This window comes from Aulonocara sp. 'chitande type north' Nkhata Bay, linkage group LG1 (assembly GCF_057382095.1).
Source record: "Aulonocara sp. 'chitande type north' Nkhata Bay isolate Kocher_YH1m ecotype deep benthic linkage group LG1, A_spYH_male_GT1.1, whole genome shotgun sequence".
NCBI classification, from domain to species: domain Eukaryota; kingdom Metazoa; phylum Chordata; class Actinopteri; order Cichliformes; family Cichlidae; genus Aulonocara; species Aulonocara sp. 'chitande type north' Nkhata Bay.
Genome location: NC_141344.1, coordinates 21,915,645 through 21,937,189, shown reverse-complemented (window position 1 = coordinate 21,937,189; position 21,545 = coordinate 21,915,645). Strand labels below are relative to the sequence as shown.

At 39.7% G+C, this 21,545-nt stretch overlaps 2 protein-coding genes across 4 annotated transcripts; one reads left to right on the top strand and one right to left on the bottom strand.

The window, feature by feature from the left end:
- The first annotated feature begins 1,274 nt into the window (after positions 1–1,274).
- On the top strand, positions 1,275–14,055 carry caprin1a (cell cycle associated protein 1a). Of its 3 annotated transcripts, none has more exons than XM_086288262.1 (17): positions 1,275–1,489; positions 3,051–3,185; positions 3,670–3,732; positions 5,425–5,511; positions 7,699–7,940; positions 8,099–8,181; positions 8,680–8,835; positions 8,968–9,017; positions 9,113–9,196; positions 9,284–9,445; positions 9,989–10,097; positions 11,466–11,527; positions 11,861–11,992; positions 12,298–12,457; positions 12,947–13,135; positions 13,245–13,351; positions 13,470–14,055. In XM_086288262.1, exons 2-17 carry the CDS (start codon positions 3,051–3,053, stop codon positions 13,554–13,556), a joined length of 1,908 nt encoding a protein of 635 aa, XP_086144388.1. In that variant the 5' UTR covers positions 1,275–1,489; the 3' UTR covers positions 13,557–14,055. The 3 variants fall into 3 exon arrangements, with proteins under 3 accessions (XP_086144388.1, XP_086144407.1, XP_086144397.1); XM_086288271.1 differs by lacking the exon at positions 1,275–1,489 and adding an exon at positions 1,513–2,161; XM_086288281.1 differs by lacking the exon at positions 11,861–11,992 and having other exon boundaries at positions 1,276–1,489.
- Positions 14,056–14,291: 236 nt separating this feature from the next.
- Positions 14,292–20,948, bottom strand: nucb2a (nucleobindin 2a). The gene is made up of 13 exons (XM_086288291.1): positions 20,816–20,948; positions 20,274–20,417; positions 19,303–19,410; positions 18,943–19,075; positions 18,674–18,777; positions 17,896–18,081; positions 17,673–17,763; positions 17,509–17,567; positions 17,338–17,430; positions 16,794–16,883; positions 16,499–16,669; positions 16,250–16,310; positions 14,292–16,144 (listed from the first exon to the last, which is right to left on the bottom strand). The coding sequence occupies exons 1-13, from the start codon at positions 20,837–20,839 to the stop codon at positions 15,846–15,848; spliced, it is 1,563 nt and encodes a 520-aa protein (XP_086144417.1). The 5' UTR covers positions 20,840–20,948; the 3' UTR covers positions 14,292–15,845.
- Positions 20,949–21,545: the final 597 nt, after the last annotated feature.

Sequence of the window (21,545 nt, the reverse complement as noted above, 5' to 3'; positions counted from 1 at the left end):
ACTGACAAAAAGATAAGAGTCTGAGTCCCCCAACACTGTTTAAATAATTTTTAATTTTAAAAACGTGAATAAAAAATAAATTAAAATATGCATGCTATATTTAGCTTTGAGATGAATGCAAAGAAATGGTTAAGAAGTAAAAAGGAAACAGTTTTAAGATGAATTTCAAGTGGAATCAAAGGTGTGTTTACAGTGATTTTATCTTCAAATTTCCATAATTCTCAATAAGAATATGCAATTAAAAGAGAAAGAAAAGACTGAACAGTGGGACTCATAAGACCCCTGTCTGTCTGTTTTAAAGCGAGACAGCTTTGACGGAGAGAAGGCTTATTCATTAAAATGGGGAAGACAGGCATCACACAGCGAATGTACAGATGGATAAAGGATTTTCTCTCAAGAAGGCAAATACAAGTAAGGATAGGGAATAATTATTATGAGAAGTATATAGTAGAAAATGGAACACCACGGGGGACTATAGTGAGTCCCTTATTATTTTAATTGATGATGTTTCATAATAAAGACAGTCGAATGGCATTTTCTCCTTTTGCAGATGACGGCACCATGTGGAAGAGAAGACGTTATGTAGAGTTTGTTACTAGAAAGGTGTAGGAAGCAATTTTTAAAGTTGGAGAATGGACACATAAGTGGGGATTAAAATTTTCAGTGGATAAGACCAAGACAATGTTTTGTTTTGTTTTTACATGAAAAAGAATTGGTAAGGACATTAAACGAAAGTTATAGAATCAAGAACTAGAAAGAAGAAATAATTCAAATTTCTTGGGGTTTGATTTGAGAGGGTTACATGGGCCATACATATTTAGAAAATTAAAGACAAATGCAAGAAAATGTTAAACTCACATGTGGTACAGAAATATATTTGTCAGGAAGCAGGAGGAGAGAGGAAACAGTCATTTCATGTCTCAGATTTGGACACACTGGGCTAAAATGCACACTATACATTTTAAGGGAAACATTGCCAATTAAATGAGAGTACTGTGATGAGACATTAGAGCATGTTATATTACACTGTCAGAAGTATGAGAAAGAAAGAAGACAACTGATTCAAAACCTAAACATAATCAAACTGAAACAGGATTGAATTGATTTATTTAGAAATACCACGACAAGTAAAAGTTATGAGGCAATATTTAATGATCTTAGACAAATGAATTTGTATGATAGGATCTAATACTTAGTGACATTCCGGTACCTACTCCTTATCAGTTGGAGGCGGTAATGCACCAATTCGTTGTTTCTCAACCACCAATAAAAACCAAGAAGAAGAAGGCAGCGTCGAGGTTAGCAGTGGGGTCCTTTTAGCTGCTACCGTTAGCTCTGCAGCAGCTAAGCAGCCATTGGCCGGTGTAAGTCGGAGCATCCTTCTAGAAAAACACCGCTTGAAGTGAAAGATATCGAACCGCAGTTAACGCCACACAGCTAAAGTAAAACGAGACCAACGAGATCTCTTTGAAGACAAAGAGTCTTAAAGGTATGGCTTTCACGAGGTCACTGTCATTTTAGGTCTTTTTAATAAACCGTCTTTATCATCTGGATTCGAGACGGCTGCGCGAAAACGAGTTGTCTCGGCGTCCCGAGGTGCTCTTTGTTTTTCGCAGTTAACGTTAAACGTCCCGAAACGATGGCTTGTCCTGGGGGTCTGTAATGGCTGTTTCATATGGATTTAACCTTTGGTTTTGAGTGACAACCGTTGAACTCGGGGCTTTAGCAGCACATCGTTACCGACCACGCTCGGCTAACAATGGGACGCGGAGATTAGTACGAGCGCACTATGCTTATTAAACTGATTTGGCATGGCTAGCTAACGTCGAGCTCTCACCAGTGAAAGTTTATTTTGGCAACTAAGCCGCAGATAAGAGTTTCGAGGCTTACGTTATGATGCGGATTTTTGTGTTGTTAGCATCTGTCAGTAAGGCTAGCCTCTTTCTCCACAGACGCTAAAAGACTTTAACTTTGAATAGGAGGCCCGACATTTTTATGTTGTTTTAACTTCCTCTGTTATATTGGATGTGGTGTTCTGATTTTTTTTCAAAGCTCACCCCAATAATTGCTGTTACCAGCCAACAACTTATCGTCCAAGAGGAGGTTGTATCTCGACGTATCGATTTAATTAGCCCTCAAACCTTAATAAGGGATCACATCGGTAAGTATCACTTTCACCGGCCCGGGTATTTGGGCTTGAGTCAGGGTTTGGTGTCCTAATGTGGAGCTTGGAGGGTCGCTGAAGCAGGGTCCTCAAAGTTCAAAACGTGAAACTGCTGGCGTTACATAAAGTGGATATCTTACCAGCTGAACTCAGCATGAGCTCAGTTTATATTAGAGATTACCGGGCAATACAGTACAAATAACAATTCATACGGTACCACTTCTATCTCTCTATCTAGAGAGAGAGATCGTTTTTAGGCTTTTATTTAATACACAGTTGACAATGAAAGGTACATTTAAGCAACAACTGTGGGTCCATTTCGTCCACAGGTATCAGTTGAATCGGGTGGTGCTCAGCTTAATTACTGTTTATTGCTAGACTTGGACAAAAATGGAAAAGGGCAATGTGTCTGTAATCATTTGTGTAATCCTCAAAATACAGAACATCCCTACAGTATCACAGTGCAGACAGTTATGTTGAAATGTGCACAAGCATCTCAAGATACATAACCCTTTAAAAATCTTTTAGAATTGTCGTGGATCTATGCAACAAATATCATAAAACAAAAATTTATAATCAAAGTATAATATAAGTTGTTTATACAAGTCTGTATGTGCATGCATAGTAAATATCCAGTTGTGAGCTCTGTTCTAGGAAACCTTGTTTCTGATGGGTGTCAGATACAGTAACTGCAGGTTGAAAGTCTGAGACTGCAGAGCATGACCTTAACAGCATTTTGTAACCTGGTTGAAGACATAAGTGTACGATCTAGTTCTTAGGCTTTGAAATAGTTTCTTCTTCTGCTAACATCTTAAGTTAGGATTACTAGTTTGTTTTATTCAGGTCCAAATTTTAATTGTAATATTTACATGTTTCCCTCCCAAAGATGCCTTCAGCAACAGCTGGCAACAGTGCTGTCCAGTCTGCCATTCCAGACCTGGGAAATGGAAGTCATTCTGAGGCCATGAAGCAGATTATTGGTGTGATTGACAAGAAGGTCCGCAATATGGAAAAGAAAAAGGTATCTATAGTTATCATCTTAGAGTAAACTTCGCTTTGGATTAACCTCAAATAGGGTGTAAAGCTTTTATCTGTTTTGTCTGTTGTTGTGGATGCTGGAAAATGTATGCTTTTGTCAATATATAATGACATACAGTAATATATAATTATCAAACATACTGATTTGGGAGAATGCAGGTGTTGGGATGTGTTTTGAAAATCAGAAAAATGTTGGAGTAGGTACTTTAAATTTCAACTGGCTTTATAACAGGTTTCCCCTTCCCCAATGAATCCACTTAATAGACTGTAGCACTAATTATGATATCCAGATTTTCCTCTGTCTTGCTCATAATTTGTTAAGATTGTGTGAGAAATGTCAAACTGCCTTAAAATATAAATCCACAGTGGTAATAAACCTAATGATGACATTTTTTAATACGTTTGCTCTTTTTATTTGAATTCAACTTTAATGTCAAATTTCTTGTTTTTCAAAAACCTTCTTGCAGTCCAAACTGGATGACTACCAGGCAAGGAAGAATAAGGGCGAGAGACTAAATCAGGATCAGCTGGTAAGAAAACAAAACTGCTTCTCATTTGGACACAGCTTTGTTTTGTCGCAGGATCAAATGTAAATTCTGTCAAATGCAAGGATTTCCAGTCACTCTAACGCTGTATTTATATTAGGGGTGCAACAACACATGTATCGGTGTTGAATCGTTGATACAGTGCTTTCGGTTTGGTACGGATATGTATCGAACAATACAAAACCTTTCTTGTGACGATGCTGTCTGTGTTGAGTGCTCAGTGGATCTGCGTTCAACTACTCCGCCTAGGCTGCACTGTCGAGCGCAGATCCACTGAGCGCAGCGCAAGCTAGCAAGACAGAAGCTAAGCTCGTTGCAACATGGCAACTGCCTCAACTCTACCTGAAATTGAACCTCCCCCACCCTCATTCAGATCTGGCGTTTGGAACTATTTTGGTTTTCATGTGGAAGCATGACCCTGATGGACAAAAGTAAAACAGTATGTCGGATGTGCCACGCAATGCTCAATTACAGTGGTGGGAACTAGTGCGTTAGCGCAGTTAGCTCGTTATTGTGTTGACGCCATCCAGCCCCACGCACGGGGCGATCCGCGGTAACTCGTTAAGGGAGATTTGCCGCGTTATGGCATTAATGTCATTTTAACGCTGACAGCACTAGTGGGAACACAACGAATATGACTGCACATTTACGCCGACATCATCGTAGTGCAAAGACAAGTGGAAGCAGACAAAAACAACAAGCACGCATGCTACAAACTTTACCCGAGTCATTTAGACAGCCGTTAGCACATGATTCTCCTTATGGGGACCTGATATGTTTAATATGCTGCTGAGAATATAGCCCAGAAGAAGCGTATAGTGTAGCTTTTATTTTTGGAAAGAGCCATTTCTCTGTAATAAACTCTTTTCCAAAGATGAGTGATTCCTCGACCAGAGGGTTTTTTTTTTTTTTTGTTTTGTTTTGTTTTGTTTTGTTTCAGCAACATTAAATTTAAAAACTACTTTTGAGTTAAAATATATATTTATAGTTTTAATAAATGACAAATTAAAAAGGCATGAACATTTTTTTGTATCGAGAAAATATCGAACCGTGACACCAAAGTATCGAACCGAACCGTGAATTTTGTGTATCGTTGCACCCCTAATATATATCTCAACAGTCTTGCTTTTCTTCACTCACTCTCTTAATAATGCCCATTATCACAGTATTTGTTCAAGTGCTCTGATGGAATGAAAGAGCCATTATAAAAGTCTTTAAGTTTAACTTAGAGGGGGAAAAAAGATCTGCAAACCCAGTTGCCAAACTTCTGAAGTATTTTCTTTTTTGACTGGTGACTTTAGACATTGATTGTTTTTTATATCCCAGAGAACACTGAAGGTCAGAGTTATGCTTGGTAGCACTAAATATTGCACAATTAAAAGCAATGATATTTTTAACGTTAAACATTTGCATTTCAAATGATTCAACATTTGAAATGTTTTCTGTGCACTATTTAAACATGGGCTTTAAATTATTTTCAAGTCACTCTATTTTTATTTAGCTTTTACTGTGTCCCAGCTTATTTGCAAACAGCTTTGTGTATGTAACAAACTTATATGAAGTTATGTTTCACATTCAAGTGTTATGAAAGTATTGCATGTTTAGTTGTTACTACCTCCTGCTTTAAATCATTTCCTGTTAAAAACATCTGATTTTCTTTCTGTGTTGTGCATGAAGGAGGCCTTGGCGAAGTATCAAGAGATCAACAACAACTTAGAGTTTGCTCGAGAATTGCAAAAGAGCTTTCTCGCATTGGGTCAGGAGGTGAGTCCTGAGCTATAGGTGTGCTTTTAACTTGCTGATGAAGTCTTAAACACGCATACTAAAAATCAGTATGCATCAATTATTTTTTTATAGATCCAGTGGGATGCAAAGGTTTGGGCAACCTTGTTAATAGTCATTATTTTCCTGTATAAATCGTTGGTTGTTACATTAAAGAATGTCAGTTAAATATATCATATAGGAGACACACACAGTGATATTTGAGAAGAGAAATGAAGTTTATTGGATTTACAGAAATTGTGCAATAATTGTTTAAACAAAATCAGGCAGGTGCATAAATTTGGGCACCACAAAAAAAGAAATGAAATCAATATTTAGTAGAGCCGCCTTTTGCAGAAATTACAGCCTCTAAACGCTTCCAGTGGGTTCCAATAAGAGTCTGGATTGTGGTTGGAGGTATTTTAGACCATTCCTCTTTACAAAACATCTCTAGTTCATTCAGGTTTGATGGCTTCCAAGCATGGACAGCTCATGGCGAGTCATATTTTACTGTAGCTAGCAGGTGTTTTCCTTGGAATGCTGTGTTCTTTTTCCTCCATGCATAACGCCTCTTGTTATGCCCAAATAACTACATTTTAGTTTCATCAGTCCACAGCACCTTATTCCAAAATGAAGCTGGCTTGTCCAAATGTGCTTTAGCAAACCTCAAGCAGCTCTGTTTGTGCTGTGGGTGAAGAAAAGGCTTCCTCTGCATCACTCTCGCATACAGCATCTCCTTGTGTAAAGTGCGCCGAATGGTAGAATGATGAACAGTGACTCCATCTGCTGCAAGATGCTGTTGTAGGTCTTTGGTGCTGGTCTGTGGGTTGACTATGACTGTTCTCACCATTCGTCGCATTTGTCTATCCGAGATTTTTCTTGGTCTGCCACTTTGAGCCTTAACTTGAACTGAGCCTGTGGTCGTCCATTTTCTCAATATGTTCCTAACTGTGGAAACAGACAGCTTACATCTCTGAGAAGGCTTTCTGTATCCTTCCCCTGAACCATGGTGGTGAACAATCTTTGTCTTCAGGTCATTTGAGAGTTGTTTTGAGATCCCCAAGCTGCTACTCTTCAGAGAAAATTAAAAGAGGAGGGAAACTTACAGTTGACCCCCTTAAATACTCTTTCTCATTATTGGATTCACCTGTGTATGTGGGGTCAGGTTTCACTGAGCTTATCAAGCCAGTTTGAGTTCCAATAATTAGTTCTAAAGGTTTTGGAATCAATAAAATGACAACAGTGTCCAAAGTTATGCACCTGCCTGATTTTGTTTAAACAATTATTGCACACTTGCGATCGTGGCTCAAGAGTTGGCAGTTCGTCTTATAATCGGAAGGTTGCCGTTCGAGCCCCGGCTCCGACAGTCTCGGCCGTTGTGTCCTTGGGCAAGACACTTCACCTGTTGCTTACTGGTGGTGGTCAGAGGGCCCGGTGGCGCCAGTGTCCGGCAGCCTCGCCCCAGGGTGGCTGTGGCTACAATGTAGTAATAATAATAATAATAATAATAATAATAATAATAATAATAATGGATACTTTATTGATACAATGTAGCTTGCCATCACCAGTGTGTGACTGTGTGGATGACTGAATGTGTAAAGCGCTTTGGGGTCCTTGGGGACAAAGTAAAGCGCTATACAAATACAGGCCATTTACTTACTGTAAAGCCAATAAACTTCATTTCACTGCTCAAATATCACTGTGTGTCTCCTATATGGTATATTTAACTGACATTTATTTTTTATTTTTTATTGTAACAACCAACGATTTATACAGGAAAATAATGACTGTTAACAGGGTTGCCCAAACTTTTGCATCCCACTGTATAATTAAAATACCTAATTGCAAAGCTTTTAGACACTTGTTGTGCTCTTTAGTGGCATCTGCAAATCCTTATTCATTCTCTGCCCTAGTAATTTTTTGTAACGTACATTCTTTATTGCCATAAAACAATCAGTTGGCAACACCTGGTGTAATTTATGAAATACTCCCAAATGGCTCACAAAAGCTTAAAGTGCCAGATGGAGTGAACAGGGAAGCGAATAATTGTTTTGACCATGCTCATTGACCTTTTTGATTTTTTTTTTTTTTTTTTTTTCAAAGTGCAGTGATGTACAGAGTGAACGTAATGGGTGTGTGTGTGTTATCTTGTGAAGCTAAATGCATGAAATTGTGCCTGGATGTGTTCAGATTCAAAAGGCAGTCAAGAAATCTGCAAGACGGGAACAGCTGCAGCGAGAAGAGACTGAACAAAGACGATTGAAGAGTGTTTTGGAGCTTCAGTATTTACTCGACCAGCTGGGAGAAGACGGTGTCAGGCAGGACCTTAAACACCCCGATGCCTCTGGTGCGCCTTTGCTCACTGATGCTGAACTCTCATCCCTCGATGAGTTTTACAAATTGGTAGGACCTGAGAGGAACTACGATGTAAGGTACGCGCGTACCTGTGTGCTGTCACTGGTACAGAAGTTACATTTAGAGTTATCAGTGCTTAAATATGTTTTTGGTTTTGTTTTTTAATCCTGCTCTACAAAAACTATATACTACTACTACTCTGTGCAATTAATTGCATTTATTTTGTGATTTGCAGGTTGACTCGCCAATATGAAGAAGCATCACTACACCTGTGGGAACTGCTTGAGGGTCGAGACAAGGCTGTAGCAGGGACCACGTGTAAGTATTTTCATGTCTTAATATCGTTCATCACCCATACACATACCTTTTTTTTTTCTTTTTTTTTTAAAAGAAACTATTTTTAAACTATATTTAAAGCACTTGTGGAAAATGCCTTAAAATGGAGAGGCTTAACATGTGGCTAGTTGATATTTATTTCATGCCTTCATCTTAAGTGCAGTAAGAAAAAAAATATCTTAAAGAAAATGTTTGGTGTGTGCACCTATCCACACAGGCGGAAACTCACTTGCACTCATTGTTAGTAGTTAGATTGTTCAAGACATCTGATCGGCCCCAGTTTATTGTATCTGTTGTTTCATCCCTTCACACAACATTTGATTCACTCGGTTAATTCTGAGATTGGCTCATACCAGCTGTTGCAGGACTTCTCTTGCAGATTGTACTGACTGTGTAAGAAAACGGAGGCAGACCTTAATCGTCCATTGTGGTTTGTGATAATAGGAAAGTCTGAACAGCTTCGGTGTTCTCTTATTCCAGACAAGTCACTGAAGGAAACCCTGGACAAAGTGCTGCAGAGTGGTTACTTTGACAGAGCGCAAACTCATCAAAATGGGACATGCGAGGAGGAAGAAGAGCAAGAGGAACAGACCGTGGTGGCTGAGTCTAAAGCTGTGGAGCAGCCATCGGAACCTGGTAGCTAACAATTAGCAAAGTGTGTGTGTGTGTGTGTGTGTGTGTGTGTGTGTGTGTGTGTGTGTGTGTGTGTGTGTGTGTGTGAGCGCCAGAAAGAAAGCCATCCTCATGTATATTTTTCATTTAATATAGGATTCGCTAGTGAAAAAAATACAGAGCCCGTTAAAGTGGAAACTATAGAGGTGAGATTTGTATTTATGCTGCACAAGAACCCACACAGATCAACTCTTTCCTTAAATTGTTATATCACATTTTAGTGTACTGTCTTCTGTTGCAGTTTGTAAACAGACAGTTCATTCCAGAAACTACATACAGCAGTACAGACAAAGACCAAGTCGAGGAGTGGAGTGTGGAGGCCCAGGTATGCTCTATTACTGAATCATCAGTCCTCGGTGCCTTGAAACCTACTTTCCAATGCCGTGAGTTTGATTCTAATGTGCCTGAATAGATGGTGAATTCACTCCAGCATCAGCCCCCTGTTCAGCTGGCTCCAGAACAAACCATTACTGTGAACCAAGTTTCTCCCACTCCTGATACTGATCCTGTGGTTAGAAAGCAGGCAGTGCAAGACCTCATGGCCCAGATGCAAGGGACATACAACTTCATGCAGGTTAGATGGCCCAAAATGCTGTATATTGTAGTATCCTATGGCTCACAGTGTGTGGTGTGTGTCTCAAATAAGCAATGGCAAGTAGGATGAACTTGCAAAAAGGTTGGCCAAAGATGAGGACTGCATGTCCAGGCAATTTACAACAATCTATGAAGTCGTGCTAGAGGTCATGAGACAAGAACGTACTTGTTGTGACTCAGAAAACGAATCTAGTTGTAATTTCTGATATATGAATGTGAACTTAAAAAAAAAAAAAAAAAAAAAAAAGTAAAATATCGAAACAGGGAAAAAACCCATTCCCCATTTGGGACAAAAATTCAAAAGAAGTACAATTTAAATGAGATCATGATTATCCCAGGTTTTAGGAAGATGTGCTTACATGGGAGTTGGTACTAAGATCCTTTTAGTCAAGGTTGTTTGTAGTTGAGGTATTTTCCTAATGTGGAGTGAAGGATTATGGGTATGAAACAGACGTGCTCGCTTGCTTATTGGACTGATTGCAAATCTCATCTGTTTACATTTACTCTTGTTTGGTTGTCGTAGGACTCCATGTTGGAGTTTGATGGCCAGGCGCTGGATCCAGCCATTGTGTCTGCGCAGCCAATGAAGCCTGTGCAAGCTGTTGACCTGCAACAGATGGGCGGTGCTCTACGTGAGTGACATTTACTCACAGGTTATACTGAATATGGATGCACTGATTTATTAGTATTGCTCATACTGGCCAATAGACTTTAAAATATAAATATATATACCGTATTTCCCGGACTACAAAGCGCACCTGAATATTAGCCGCACAAGCTAAAATCAGGGGAAAATCCTGTTTTGTACATACATTAGCCGAACCTGACTAAAAGCTGCAGGTGTTTCAATGTTGACTTATCATATGTAAGAGAATATGCACAAAGGGAATTGTCAGGAAAGAGATGGCTGTTTGGAGACACACCCCTTTTTATTAATATTTTGAAAAACAAGTTATGGGTACATATTTGCATAACTTTTTAGGTATGTACAAGTAGCGGTAATTACAAGTACGAAACATGTACTGTGCTTCATAAATGAGTAACAAATGTAGTACATAACAATAACCTACAGCACACCAGAAAAATAGATTCAGACTACCTTTTAGGCTCAGGTGCAGTGACACGGCTTTAACAAGAAGAAAAGTCAGTCATTCACCATCATCTTTCTCTTCTTCCTGCGCACTAAAACCACCAAAGTCCTCTCCTCCAGTGTCGGATACGAACAGGCTCAGGATGGCTTCGTCATCCACTCTCAGCTTCTTTCCTTCGTTGTCACTTTCAAAACCAAACAAATCCTCGTTGTCAGTGTCAGAGTCGAACACCCTCAGAAGGGCCGTGGCGGTGTCCTCTCCATCATGCAGCAGTCCAGCCCTTCAAATCCGTTGGTGATCATGGATGTTTTCACACTTTTCCACGCTGTCAGATTCCACCGGTGGAGTTGAGCATAACTTGCTTTTCGCAAGTTTATCGCCGCTCGTCATCCACGACTCCCGCTGAACGCGTAGCGCTACTTTGAAGTTTGTTTTTCGCGCTACTTGTACGGCACTATGTTGCCTGGCGGATGGACATGTGACCAACATACCACTCTTGAACCCCGATACTGTGTGTCTGATCACATGCCCTTCCGCCAGGCAACGTAGTGCCGTACAACAGCGGAACAAACAAAACAAATCGTCTTACGATATCACAAAAATCATGGACAATCCATAGAAAAGCCGCACCTGACTAAAAGCCGCAGGGTTCAAAGCTTGTGGAAAAAGTAGCGGCTTATAGCCCGACAATTACGGTGTATATATATTTTAAATAGGATTTCTTTGTTTCCTGGGCACAAATGATCACTTTGCTGTTAGGCCAGAGGTTCAATTAGTAATTAGTGCATGCCTATTAAGTTGTTTGGTCGCTGCTTTCTGATGTGGATATAATTGAAAGTGCATAATTTAGCAGCATGTCTTTTTTTTAGGAGTTTGTCTTATTTATTTGTTTTATGTCTTTCTGAACAGTCCACTCAGAGTCCAGACTTCCTCAGACAGCTGCAGTGTCTGGACCACAGGAATCCTCACAAGTAAGTAGGGAGGAGCCCCTGCAGGATATGGGTGGTGAGACTGCTCTTCTGGCTAAGTGGTGCAGCTCATGAATAATTGGAGTTCAGATTGTTTTTGTATTATGAAGAGAGATTTCGAAAGGTCTTCTCCATGGATTGAATGTGATGCTCTCCGACACATCTTTTTTTGTTGTCTACTGCGTGCGATGGGGAGATATTTGATTCATTTGAATATTATAATAACAGAAAAGGGAACTTTTTAAGCCAAAAGAAAATCATCTCATCTCTTGCACTGACTTCTCCATATTCGTTGTTTCCTTGCCTTCCAAATTCCCTCCTCTTTTACTTACCCAGGCCTCAATGTCTCTGTCATCTGCACCGTCTCCTGCCCCATGTTCTCTGTCCTCTGCCTTCCCTCCTGTCTCCAAACCCACCCTCACTGGAGGCATCAATGTCAACGCAGCACCTTTCCAGTCAGTGCAAGCGGTACGCTTTCTATTGGGTCCATTTAAACGGTGTCACAGTGAGCATGTTTGGACTTGATGCATTCTGTAGGAAACCGTCAGCTTTCATACTTGCACAAGTCATAGGTCAGTATTAGAGATTGGTTGGCATGTTTTATTAGTCACAGTGAAAACTGGTCAGTTATTCGTGCAAGGAGCAACAATTTAAGACTTCCCAAACTACGCAGATCTTTGACCCCAGGCCATCGTCGGGTATTGTGGTTATTTTATTTTGTTATATTGATATGGACAGGAATGGGGGAGGAAAAAATTTGTTTCTCTTTTCAGGTATTTAACATGAATGCACCTGTACCTCCAACTACCGATGGCCAAGCAGACCCCTTGAAGCAGCCTAGCCAGTTCCCTGGTGGCTATGGACAGGGCTTTAGCAGCCAGCCAGAAAATGTGGTCGACCAGCCTGACATCCCACAAGAAAGATTACAGACAGGTGTGCATCTTGTTTTGTACGGAAACCCTAGAGCATGAACACAGTGGTAAAAGATGTATTAGGATATCAAGAGGCTCCCAAGCTTCACTTTGTCACAAAAGAAATATTTTCTGTTGCAACAAAGTTGAAATATGAGTCAGTGAGGATGCCATAAGTAAAAATCACACAGCCTTCTCAGAATTCAGAAGGTGATTTTGCATTTTAAAAGTAAAAAATCCTTCCATCCTCTTCTGCCCATCCTTATCAGGGAGCCTATCCCAGCCACCATAGGGTGAGAGCAGGGCAGACCCTGGACAGGTCATCAGTCTGATACAGGACTAACACAAAGAGACAGACAACCACTGGCATTTGCATCCACACCTATGTGCAATTTAGAATTTCCAATTAACTAAACCCACTAATACCTTGTCTAAAATTAAAAATGTACTAGAACTTATCCAGCAGTACGTGACGTATATTTTGATGTCGTTTTGTGTCTCTTCTGTCCAGTTGTTAATGCATTCCAGCCCCAGGACCAGATTATGTCCTCAACGCCAGGACATGAAGATCCCTCTGTAGGTGCAGGGTTTGGGCAGTCTGGTCAGTCCTTCTACAGCAGCAGAGCTGTGCCAAGAGGTGGACCCAGGAACGCTCGTGGCGTTATGAATGGATATCGGGGCTCCTCGAATGGATTTAGAGGTAAAAGCATCCAATGTTGTTTCACAGATTTACAATAATTATATTGTGATTTATTTTGATTAGGAGTAAATATGCATCACCTGTTGAACTAATGTCTTTCTGTCGTCAGGTGGATATGAAGGCTACCGTCCACCGTTCTCAAACGCTCCCAGCAGTGGATACGGTCAAACTCCGTTCAACACATCTCGGGACTATTCCAGCAATACCTATCAGCGGGTAAGAGTTAATGCATTAATTTAAGTCATTGCATTGAATTTACATCAGTCTTTTTTATAACCAAGCGTAACTATAAATACAAAACATGCACTTATGAAGCCTTACTATCTCTTTTAAGGAGGGATATCAGCAAGGCTACAAACGTGGAGCAGCCCAAGGACCTCGTGGTTTGTCCCGAGGTAATGTGCAGGCAATGCGATCCTAAAGGATCCCGGGGACCGTCGAATTACGCCACGTTGAACATTCAGGATTTTTTGAATGTGTTTGCCCCAGCTCACTTTTATAACAATGTTTTGTTTCTCATCGGTAATCTTATTTTTTTAACTCCTGGCCTACTTATCAGTCAGCCTGCTTCGGTCTGTCTAGATCTTTTTGATGTTTTGTCACAAAAATGCTGAAATTAACTACATGTAGGATTATCAGCAAGTACGTGTGATGGAAAAACAACAAAAAGATATTCCTGTAAACTTGAAAGATTTCATTAATTTATTTTTTGTACAAAATAAATGCAAAAAATACCCCGTCACTGTCTATTTGATTCCATGAGTGCTGTAAGCCACTTGTTACTCCCTTTATAATTTTCATCAAAACGTTTAATTTTCTTGTTTGTTTGTTTTTTTAACTCCTGTGTCCCTGCCTGCATCGTCACCTCTTTGTACACTGTTATTGATTGAGACTGTTTCAATAAAGTTGTGCCCTATTAACTTCTGTTGCTGAAGCTGTTTGTTTTCTGACATTTTCATTCTGTGTGGTCTTGCATGTGAGTAGTTTAACTTAATACAATCCAATGTAGAATTCAGTCTACTTCAGAGCAGCCTTCAGCTATGACAATAACAGCTATGGAAACAGCCCATCCTTTTTATTACATTGCATCTGTTCATGGTTTCACTGGAGGTAAATGTCCCACAGGAAAGGCATCGCTCAAACATTAGCAGTGAAATCTGTTTGACAACCTGAACCACTTTATTTTAAGTGAGGTGTGCAATTTTGTCAAATGACCTTTGGATCCAGCAGCAAGAAATCAAACACCAGCTTTACATTTTGTGCAAAATATAATGCATGGCACACGGGAAACGACTGACAAAGCAAATAAAGACGTTTTCTTAAATTTTGTGTAAGGTAAAACCAAAAAGCAGAGATCTCACAGACTGAAAATTTAGGTCTTCAGTGAGAAGCGGCAGCAACTCCCAAATATCTCATTATTCTCCCCGAATTGAAGAAGCAAATTTACATTAAACAAAAGCATACAGGCTAACACAGCATGTAACACCAAACCAGCATTTTGCCAAATATGCTAATATGTTCTCTTTCATGTAAAAGTCATAAATACCTCAAAATGAACAGAGAAACAAAATTCAAGGTTTTCATTGCCTTACTTTGACAGACGGTTTCAGCAAAATACTAGATGGTTAGGTAAAAGTAAACCTTAAATAAACAATATCAAAACTGTTTCATCAGAATCACGTAGCAATACATGTGTATGGACCATGAGTTCATTATACTATTTAACAAAAGCACTATTTAAGAGCTTTTACTGTTCAGTACAGTAAATTAACTGTACACATAAAGAAAAAAATGTGTTATAGTAGGAAAATAGTAAACTGGTAGTTTGAGGGGAAGCAAAATGACCATTAAGAAGGGAGCATTTGAAAAAAAGACAGCGACCTGGCTTCATAAGGTGTTGAAGGTTAAAGGATTGTAAATGTCAGATCACAGTGATAGCTGCAGATCTGACAGCACCTTGTAGATCATTACACAACACAGCGGCTGCTTGTATCAATTCCTTAGTTTTTTTTAGTGCGATGTCTGGGGATGGTGTGAAAATGATGTAAGCTTGTTGCATTTGCTACCGTAGATTTTTTTTTTTTGCCAATTTAGTGTCATAATTAAATAAAACAAACATCTTGCAGTTAACTCTTGAAGTATGTTTTCATAAGGTCCATCATGATTCATGCATGTCTTTTATTTTGCAGGTTTTTTTGGAGTATATTGATAGTAATTTAAAAAAATCTAAATCTCAAAGGCTGTAATTAAAATGAGTATTTTTACACCTTATCTTCTTAAACAGCTGCACTGTACATATCCAGAAGGCTCTTGGGTCAGGATGTTTAGCAAGCAGCAAGTCATTTTGAGAGGAAACAAACAACCGGTCTGAAAGCTCACAAAATATTATTTATATGATTCTATAAAAAAAACACCCTCAATGTAAGCAAACACAACTGTGGTAAAATCTATGTATGCACATATCAGGATCCAAACCCATGTAGGTCATTTCACTGTGTGATTTAATTATGTAATGAAGGGATTACTGTCACCAAGACTGAAATCTGGGGTAACGGATTCCCTTTGAGTGGTTGTTCTTCTCAAATGCACTTCAAACCACTAATGCTGGTCAGGGTGGTTAAAGAGGTCCTTATACTCTGATGGGACTGCTCCTCAGCACTTACGAGTGCAGGTGCTGAAAAAGTCTGATTGTAAAGTTTTGTGCACATTATTATGGCAGCTGATTCTGGCTTTGCACAACTTCTTGATGACCAGGTGGTATATTATCATGTGTTTGAGGGAGACCTTGCTGGGCCTGGTTTTGATTTTCTTGTCCATGGTGTTCCTGTGGTATATCCTGAGGAGCTTGGGGTGCAGAGTCATGACCTTGGGGTGCAGGGTCATGACCTTGGGGTGCAGGGTCATGTCCTTCGGGTACAGGGTGATGTCCTTGGGGTGCAGAGTCATGTCCTTGTTGTTGGGCCTCATGCAGTTGGCTGTCAACTGCAGGGATTTCTGGGACGGCGTTCCCTTCAATTGTAACAAAGAGAACAATTTTATATTCTCAGAGGTTAGACCTTTAAAATCAAACCACTATCAAAATAAAAGTAGGAGAAAAACAAAATCAACACTCACCGAGAACCTCTGGAGGAGGGTCTGCTTTCTGTGACTTGAGACGTTCCATATGCTCAACTGCCTGTAGAGTTTTAGTACATTAGAATTCATTTACTACATGTGGACAGACAATTTGATTGCTTAAAATACAATATAAGCACAGCTGAATCAATTGGTAAAATGTGAAGGTTAGGATGTGGGCAGATTGATGCACTGACTGTAAATCTACAGAAGCAACCCTTTTTCCATTAGTAGTGTACTATTCCTTACCTGTTGTAGCTCCATTTTCTGTGCATTAAGCTGCTCCTGTTGTCTTTCCAGCTCATCTCTCTGTTTCTGGAGGTCAAAAGCCTTCTGGTTGAGATCTTGCTCTTGCTGAGCAAGATGCTCCTCAAACTCCCTCATCTCGTCATCGGTATAAGCCTGGTTCTGCTCCAAGGTCTGAAGAACACAGAGCAGGTAGGAAGCCATTTTTTACAGTCCTGCTTTGTTTAACCAAATGTTTCTGTATTAAATAACTCATAAAAGCTGTTATCATGATAAAGTGTCATCTAATGTTTCTCACCTCCCAGCTATCTGGCTCCAAGAATTCTTTCTTCTTAGTAGCAACAAGGAACTCATCCAGAGAGACCAGCCTGTCTTTATTTGAATCCACCTGTGACACAGACAAGAGCAGAAAGGCTTTGAACACTAGTTGTATATTTTCTTATTCACTGAAAGGACTAAGGCAGATAAAACACAGTGGTGCCTGTTTAACACAAGATGCAAACCCAGCTGAGACCGAGAATGAGCTTTAGGTGTCTTTTCTATTTTGTTTCTGTAGTCACTAAAGTCAGTCATGTGACTTTAGTCACAGGCTTTGAATTATGGAGACTAACTGTCCACACGCATAAAGTTTTTGTGCTTCCAACCTTTTAACAAACTGATGAGCTGCATTAAAGGTAGTAGAGGACTGCGATTGTGAATATTACTACATTAGAATTAATGATGCTAAATATTACCCTATGTATATTTCACACACAGAACAATTTTGGCCCAACTAATCCAGGATCGGCTTTTTCACCTGCATAGTTTCAGGAAAACAGGTTGCTGAGTGCAGCTTGTTGTACCTCATTCATAACATGCTCTCTCATACGTAGCCTCTCTTCCTCCATCTCCACCATGTCGTCCTCCTCGTTGGTGGGGTCATAAATCTTTTCCAGCTGAAATCACAGAGGCCCACAGTCAGTACAAAGACCTACTCTGAAATATTTACACATTTTCAGAAGCCACAGCTTTACCTCTTTGGTGAACAATGCCTCCAACTCCTGTTCATCAAAGAAGCCATCTCCATTTGTATCTGTATTATTGAAAAAGAGAAAAGAAGGCGAATGTGCCGTGTTCTAGTACTGTATGTTTTACAGAGCAAATTATGTATGTTAGTAAATGATAGTACAGGTCTTACCATGCAGGTTGAAGAATGTCTTAGGATCAAAATCTTCAGGATCTAAGCCATCAGCTTCCTCCCAGACCTCCTTCAGCTGATTCTGACTTCCCTGCATCATTGAAGTAAAAACACATTTGATTTCCAGATTGAGGTAAAATGAATATTACAATCTGGACAAAAAAAAACAACAACAACAACAAAATATATCATTTATTTTTCTCTGTGCACCTTCGTCACTTACCGGGTGGTTGACTTTAGGGTGGTCGGCGTGCTTCTTCTTCATCTCCTCATAGTGTTCCTCCTCTTTCTTCCTCTCGTCATCATCCAGTGTTTTCAGGTGTTCTTGTCTGTCGTGCTCTTTCATCATTTCGTACCTCTTGAACTCCTCGTGTCTCTCTTTGTCATAGTTCTCCAGATCTTTAGTGGCCTGATGACAAATAGAAAACAGAAATTGTTCAACAGTAATAACCACACAAGATTATACCCAGCAAACAATAATGCATCAGCTGGAAATGTCACTTAGACACAGTCGAAGTCAAAACAAGAGATACTATTCAGAACATCAGACTACTTCCAGACTGTCAGACCCTCACAGTAGTAGTAAACGGGATTTTTCAGGTCTATGCCTGCACGTTTCTATACATCAGCACACTTCTGGAAACCATTGTGAAAAGCCTTTTTGTCTTAACATCATCTGAGACACAGATACAAGACTAAACGCATTGCTGTTTTTAAAAACAATAATGAAAAGAAGGTCAAATAAAAATAATACATCTGTCCTCTACACCTCAGTACTCAGTACTACCCTTTCCTTTCTAGTTGCTGGTAATTATAGTCATTCACCAACTGTGAAGCTTTCACCACCTACGGGCCAATTTTGGTGTATGAATTAAGCATCTGCATAGGTTCCTGTTTTCTCTTTCTCTCTACTGCAGGACTCCACTGTGCAAAGGCACAAATAGTTTCAAGATGCTATACTTTTCATTAAGTACGAAGTAGCATCGAGCAACAACATTTACCGATCTGATCAGCCGATCCAGATCTTCCACTTCAAACGTGTGCGGGTTCATGTGGTTCAAGTATTCAAACTGTTTCAGCAGCGCTTGATGGTCCACTGCTATGTCTGTCCAGGGAGAAATTCAAATATATTACACATATTAAAACATATGAATACATAAAATAGAACTTTCTTTTATTTACCTCTAAAATAATCAACTTAAAGTTGATTTAGAGCCTGATACTTTAAACAGAATTCAAAATGAAATTATTTTTGTTTTGCACAACTTACCATTTCCTCCTTCAAGGTCCTGCTTGGCCTTAATCAGGGTCCGGAGTCGGTTTACCTCTTGCCTTTTTAACTCATCTAGTTTTGTTCTGACATGATGGCTGACAAAGTCTAGCTCTTTGGCCAGCTTACCTTGCTGCAACATAAATAAATTGTAGCAAATTAAGCGATTAAAACAATTCTGGAACATACACTACACTTTTACAGCGAAGCATAATGTACTTTTGCTTACACTGGGTTAAACTTTGCAGGAAGCTGTGCATGTACACGAAACGAGTATATTATAGTGACTATTGTCTTATAAGGAGCTGGTTGAAATGTTGTGCCACTGCAGTAAGACCAAACCAACAGAAAGCGGGGTACCTTAATATCTTCCATGTCTGTATTGTGGAGCTTTTCCCTGAAATGCTGATCCTTCTCTAGAAAATCAATGACTTCTCTGAGGTAGCGGTCATAGTGGAGTCCAGTGTCCTAAAAGTACAGTAAATAAAATGTAAAAACGCCAATAACATGTTACATTGGGTAATCAAATCCTATTTTAAACATTTCTGATATAGATCTATATTTATATATACAGTACAGCATCTCTATCTGTATACGGGTGACAAATTAAAGAAAAATCCAACCAAAAGTGTCTGAGCAAGTACAGAAAACACCACCACATGACAAATACAAACTGGGTTGCCGCTTTCTGTAAAGATCATATACTTAATATCTAAAAAAGAGCATTCCCGTGCAATCAACACTGAAACTATATTGTACTTGTTTAACCTCTGTATGACAGTATTTACCCCTTCCAGAGGCACAAATGAGTACACAGATAACAGTATTTGGGCACTAAACAATCTATAGCATCTGAAACTATTGTACTGAGAAATAAATTGGTTTGTGAGATCACAAGTTTTAAAGTTTTGAATAAGAGAAAGAGGCCATTTTTCCAATAAACTTAGCAGGGCGTACTTACTACAGTGTACCACCTATGAAATAGCTAATAAATAAACATTAATAAATCGTTTATTCTGTGAAATTATGTAATCCAATCCCACAAAGATTCTTGAAGCCACTCATCTCTATACACATTGTTTTAAGTAAAAAAAAAAAGGAAACAAATATTTTTATAATAAAAAAATCGTCTTATCCTAAAAATAATGACCAAAACTGTGAGTTTTATGCCTGCCTTAAATACAGTTAAAACGAATAGATAATGAAAGCCAAATAAACACAATTATCTCTCTGTACCACTGCTGAAAAAGGGTCGTTATTTGATACGACATGTATTATGGTTTGTGGTGAATTTTCAGCGTGCAGTGTAAATATTATGTCTTCTTCCTTACCACACTGGCTGGAGGCTCTTCAGGCTTTTTCTCTGGTTCTTTGACTTTCGTCTTGTCGATGCTGATGGGCACAGCCTCCAAACACAACAGCTGGACAAGCAGCAACAGCAGCCAGCCGGCGAGAAAGGCCCGGCTCCCCCACATCTACAAACGAGAACAATCACTATAGTGCCGGCTGAGGTGACGTGTTTTAGATTTTACAATATCTGGAAATATACATTCTTGAGTTTCTAAGTGCGTAAGCATCATCGTGTACCCAGCTTCCTCATTTTTGATCTTCCTCGAACAGCCCATCTAGTCTCCACACACTGCAAATTATTGGCTAATAATAATAACCAGAGGAAGCTGTTGGTGTTAGCCTTTAGCACCGTCACTGACAGATTTAGCGCTTCGGTGCCAAACATGGACAAATGAGACTCTCATGTAACGTTACACCGTGAGCCTGAGCAGAAGAGCTTATACAGCATTTCCCCCACGCTCAGCGTGGATTTTAAAGCTTTACTAAAGAGCCCCATAGACAGATATGTTGCCAGTATACTCACTTTATTATGAACACAGGACCTCATCTACTCTACCTTCCACCCGTCGCTTCCTCTCAGCTGGAGAGGTGTCAGCAGCTTCCACCAGCCCGCTGGACAGAGTAGCTCGTGTGGTGGTTAACCTGATTGGTCAGTTGGGCGGTCTGTCAAACACACTAGCATGTTGCGTTGCACTGAATCGTACGTGGCGATATGACAGCAGAGCAGGTGGGCGGGTCTTTTGGTTTGTCATGTACTGCACCGCACGGAACGAAAATGAGACGGAAAATTAACGCTGGGGGTGGATGAAACCCGTGATGCTGAATGACTAATTTATTTATTTAAAACACACAGTTGGATTTTTTTCTTCTTCTTCAAAGTATAACGATTTTAATTTAAATTTTCTAATTATTTGCCCCTTTTCAGTTTTTCATTTTTGTTTTCAACTTAGCCGCCATTGTTGGAGTTTTGCGAGATCTGTATTGCGAGCGCTCGCAAAAGTATTGCGAGATCTCGCAAAACTCCAACAATGGCGGCAGCTACTTAGTTGTAATATTACTCTTTCTGGGTCACAAAATACACTTTTAAGATATTTTGAGGCGTGAATGTAGTTGTGTAAACGTCAGATACTTGCTCGATTTACAAGACATCACATATTTGTAAAAGAGCTCCGACGTTTTTGGAGATCTGACACCCACTAGCTCGAAGCTAACGGGAGGTCGAGACCTACTACAGCCGGGAGGAACACCGCTTT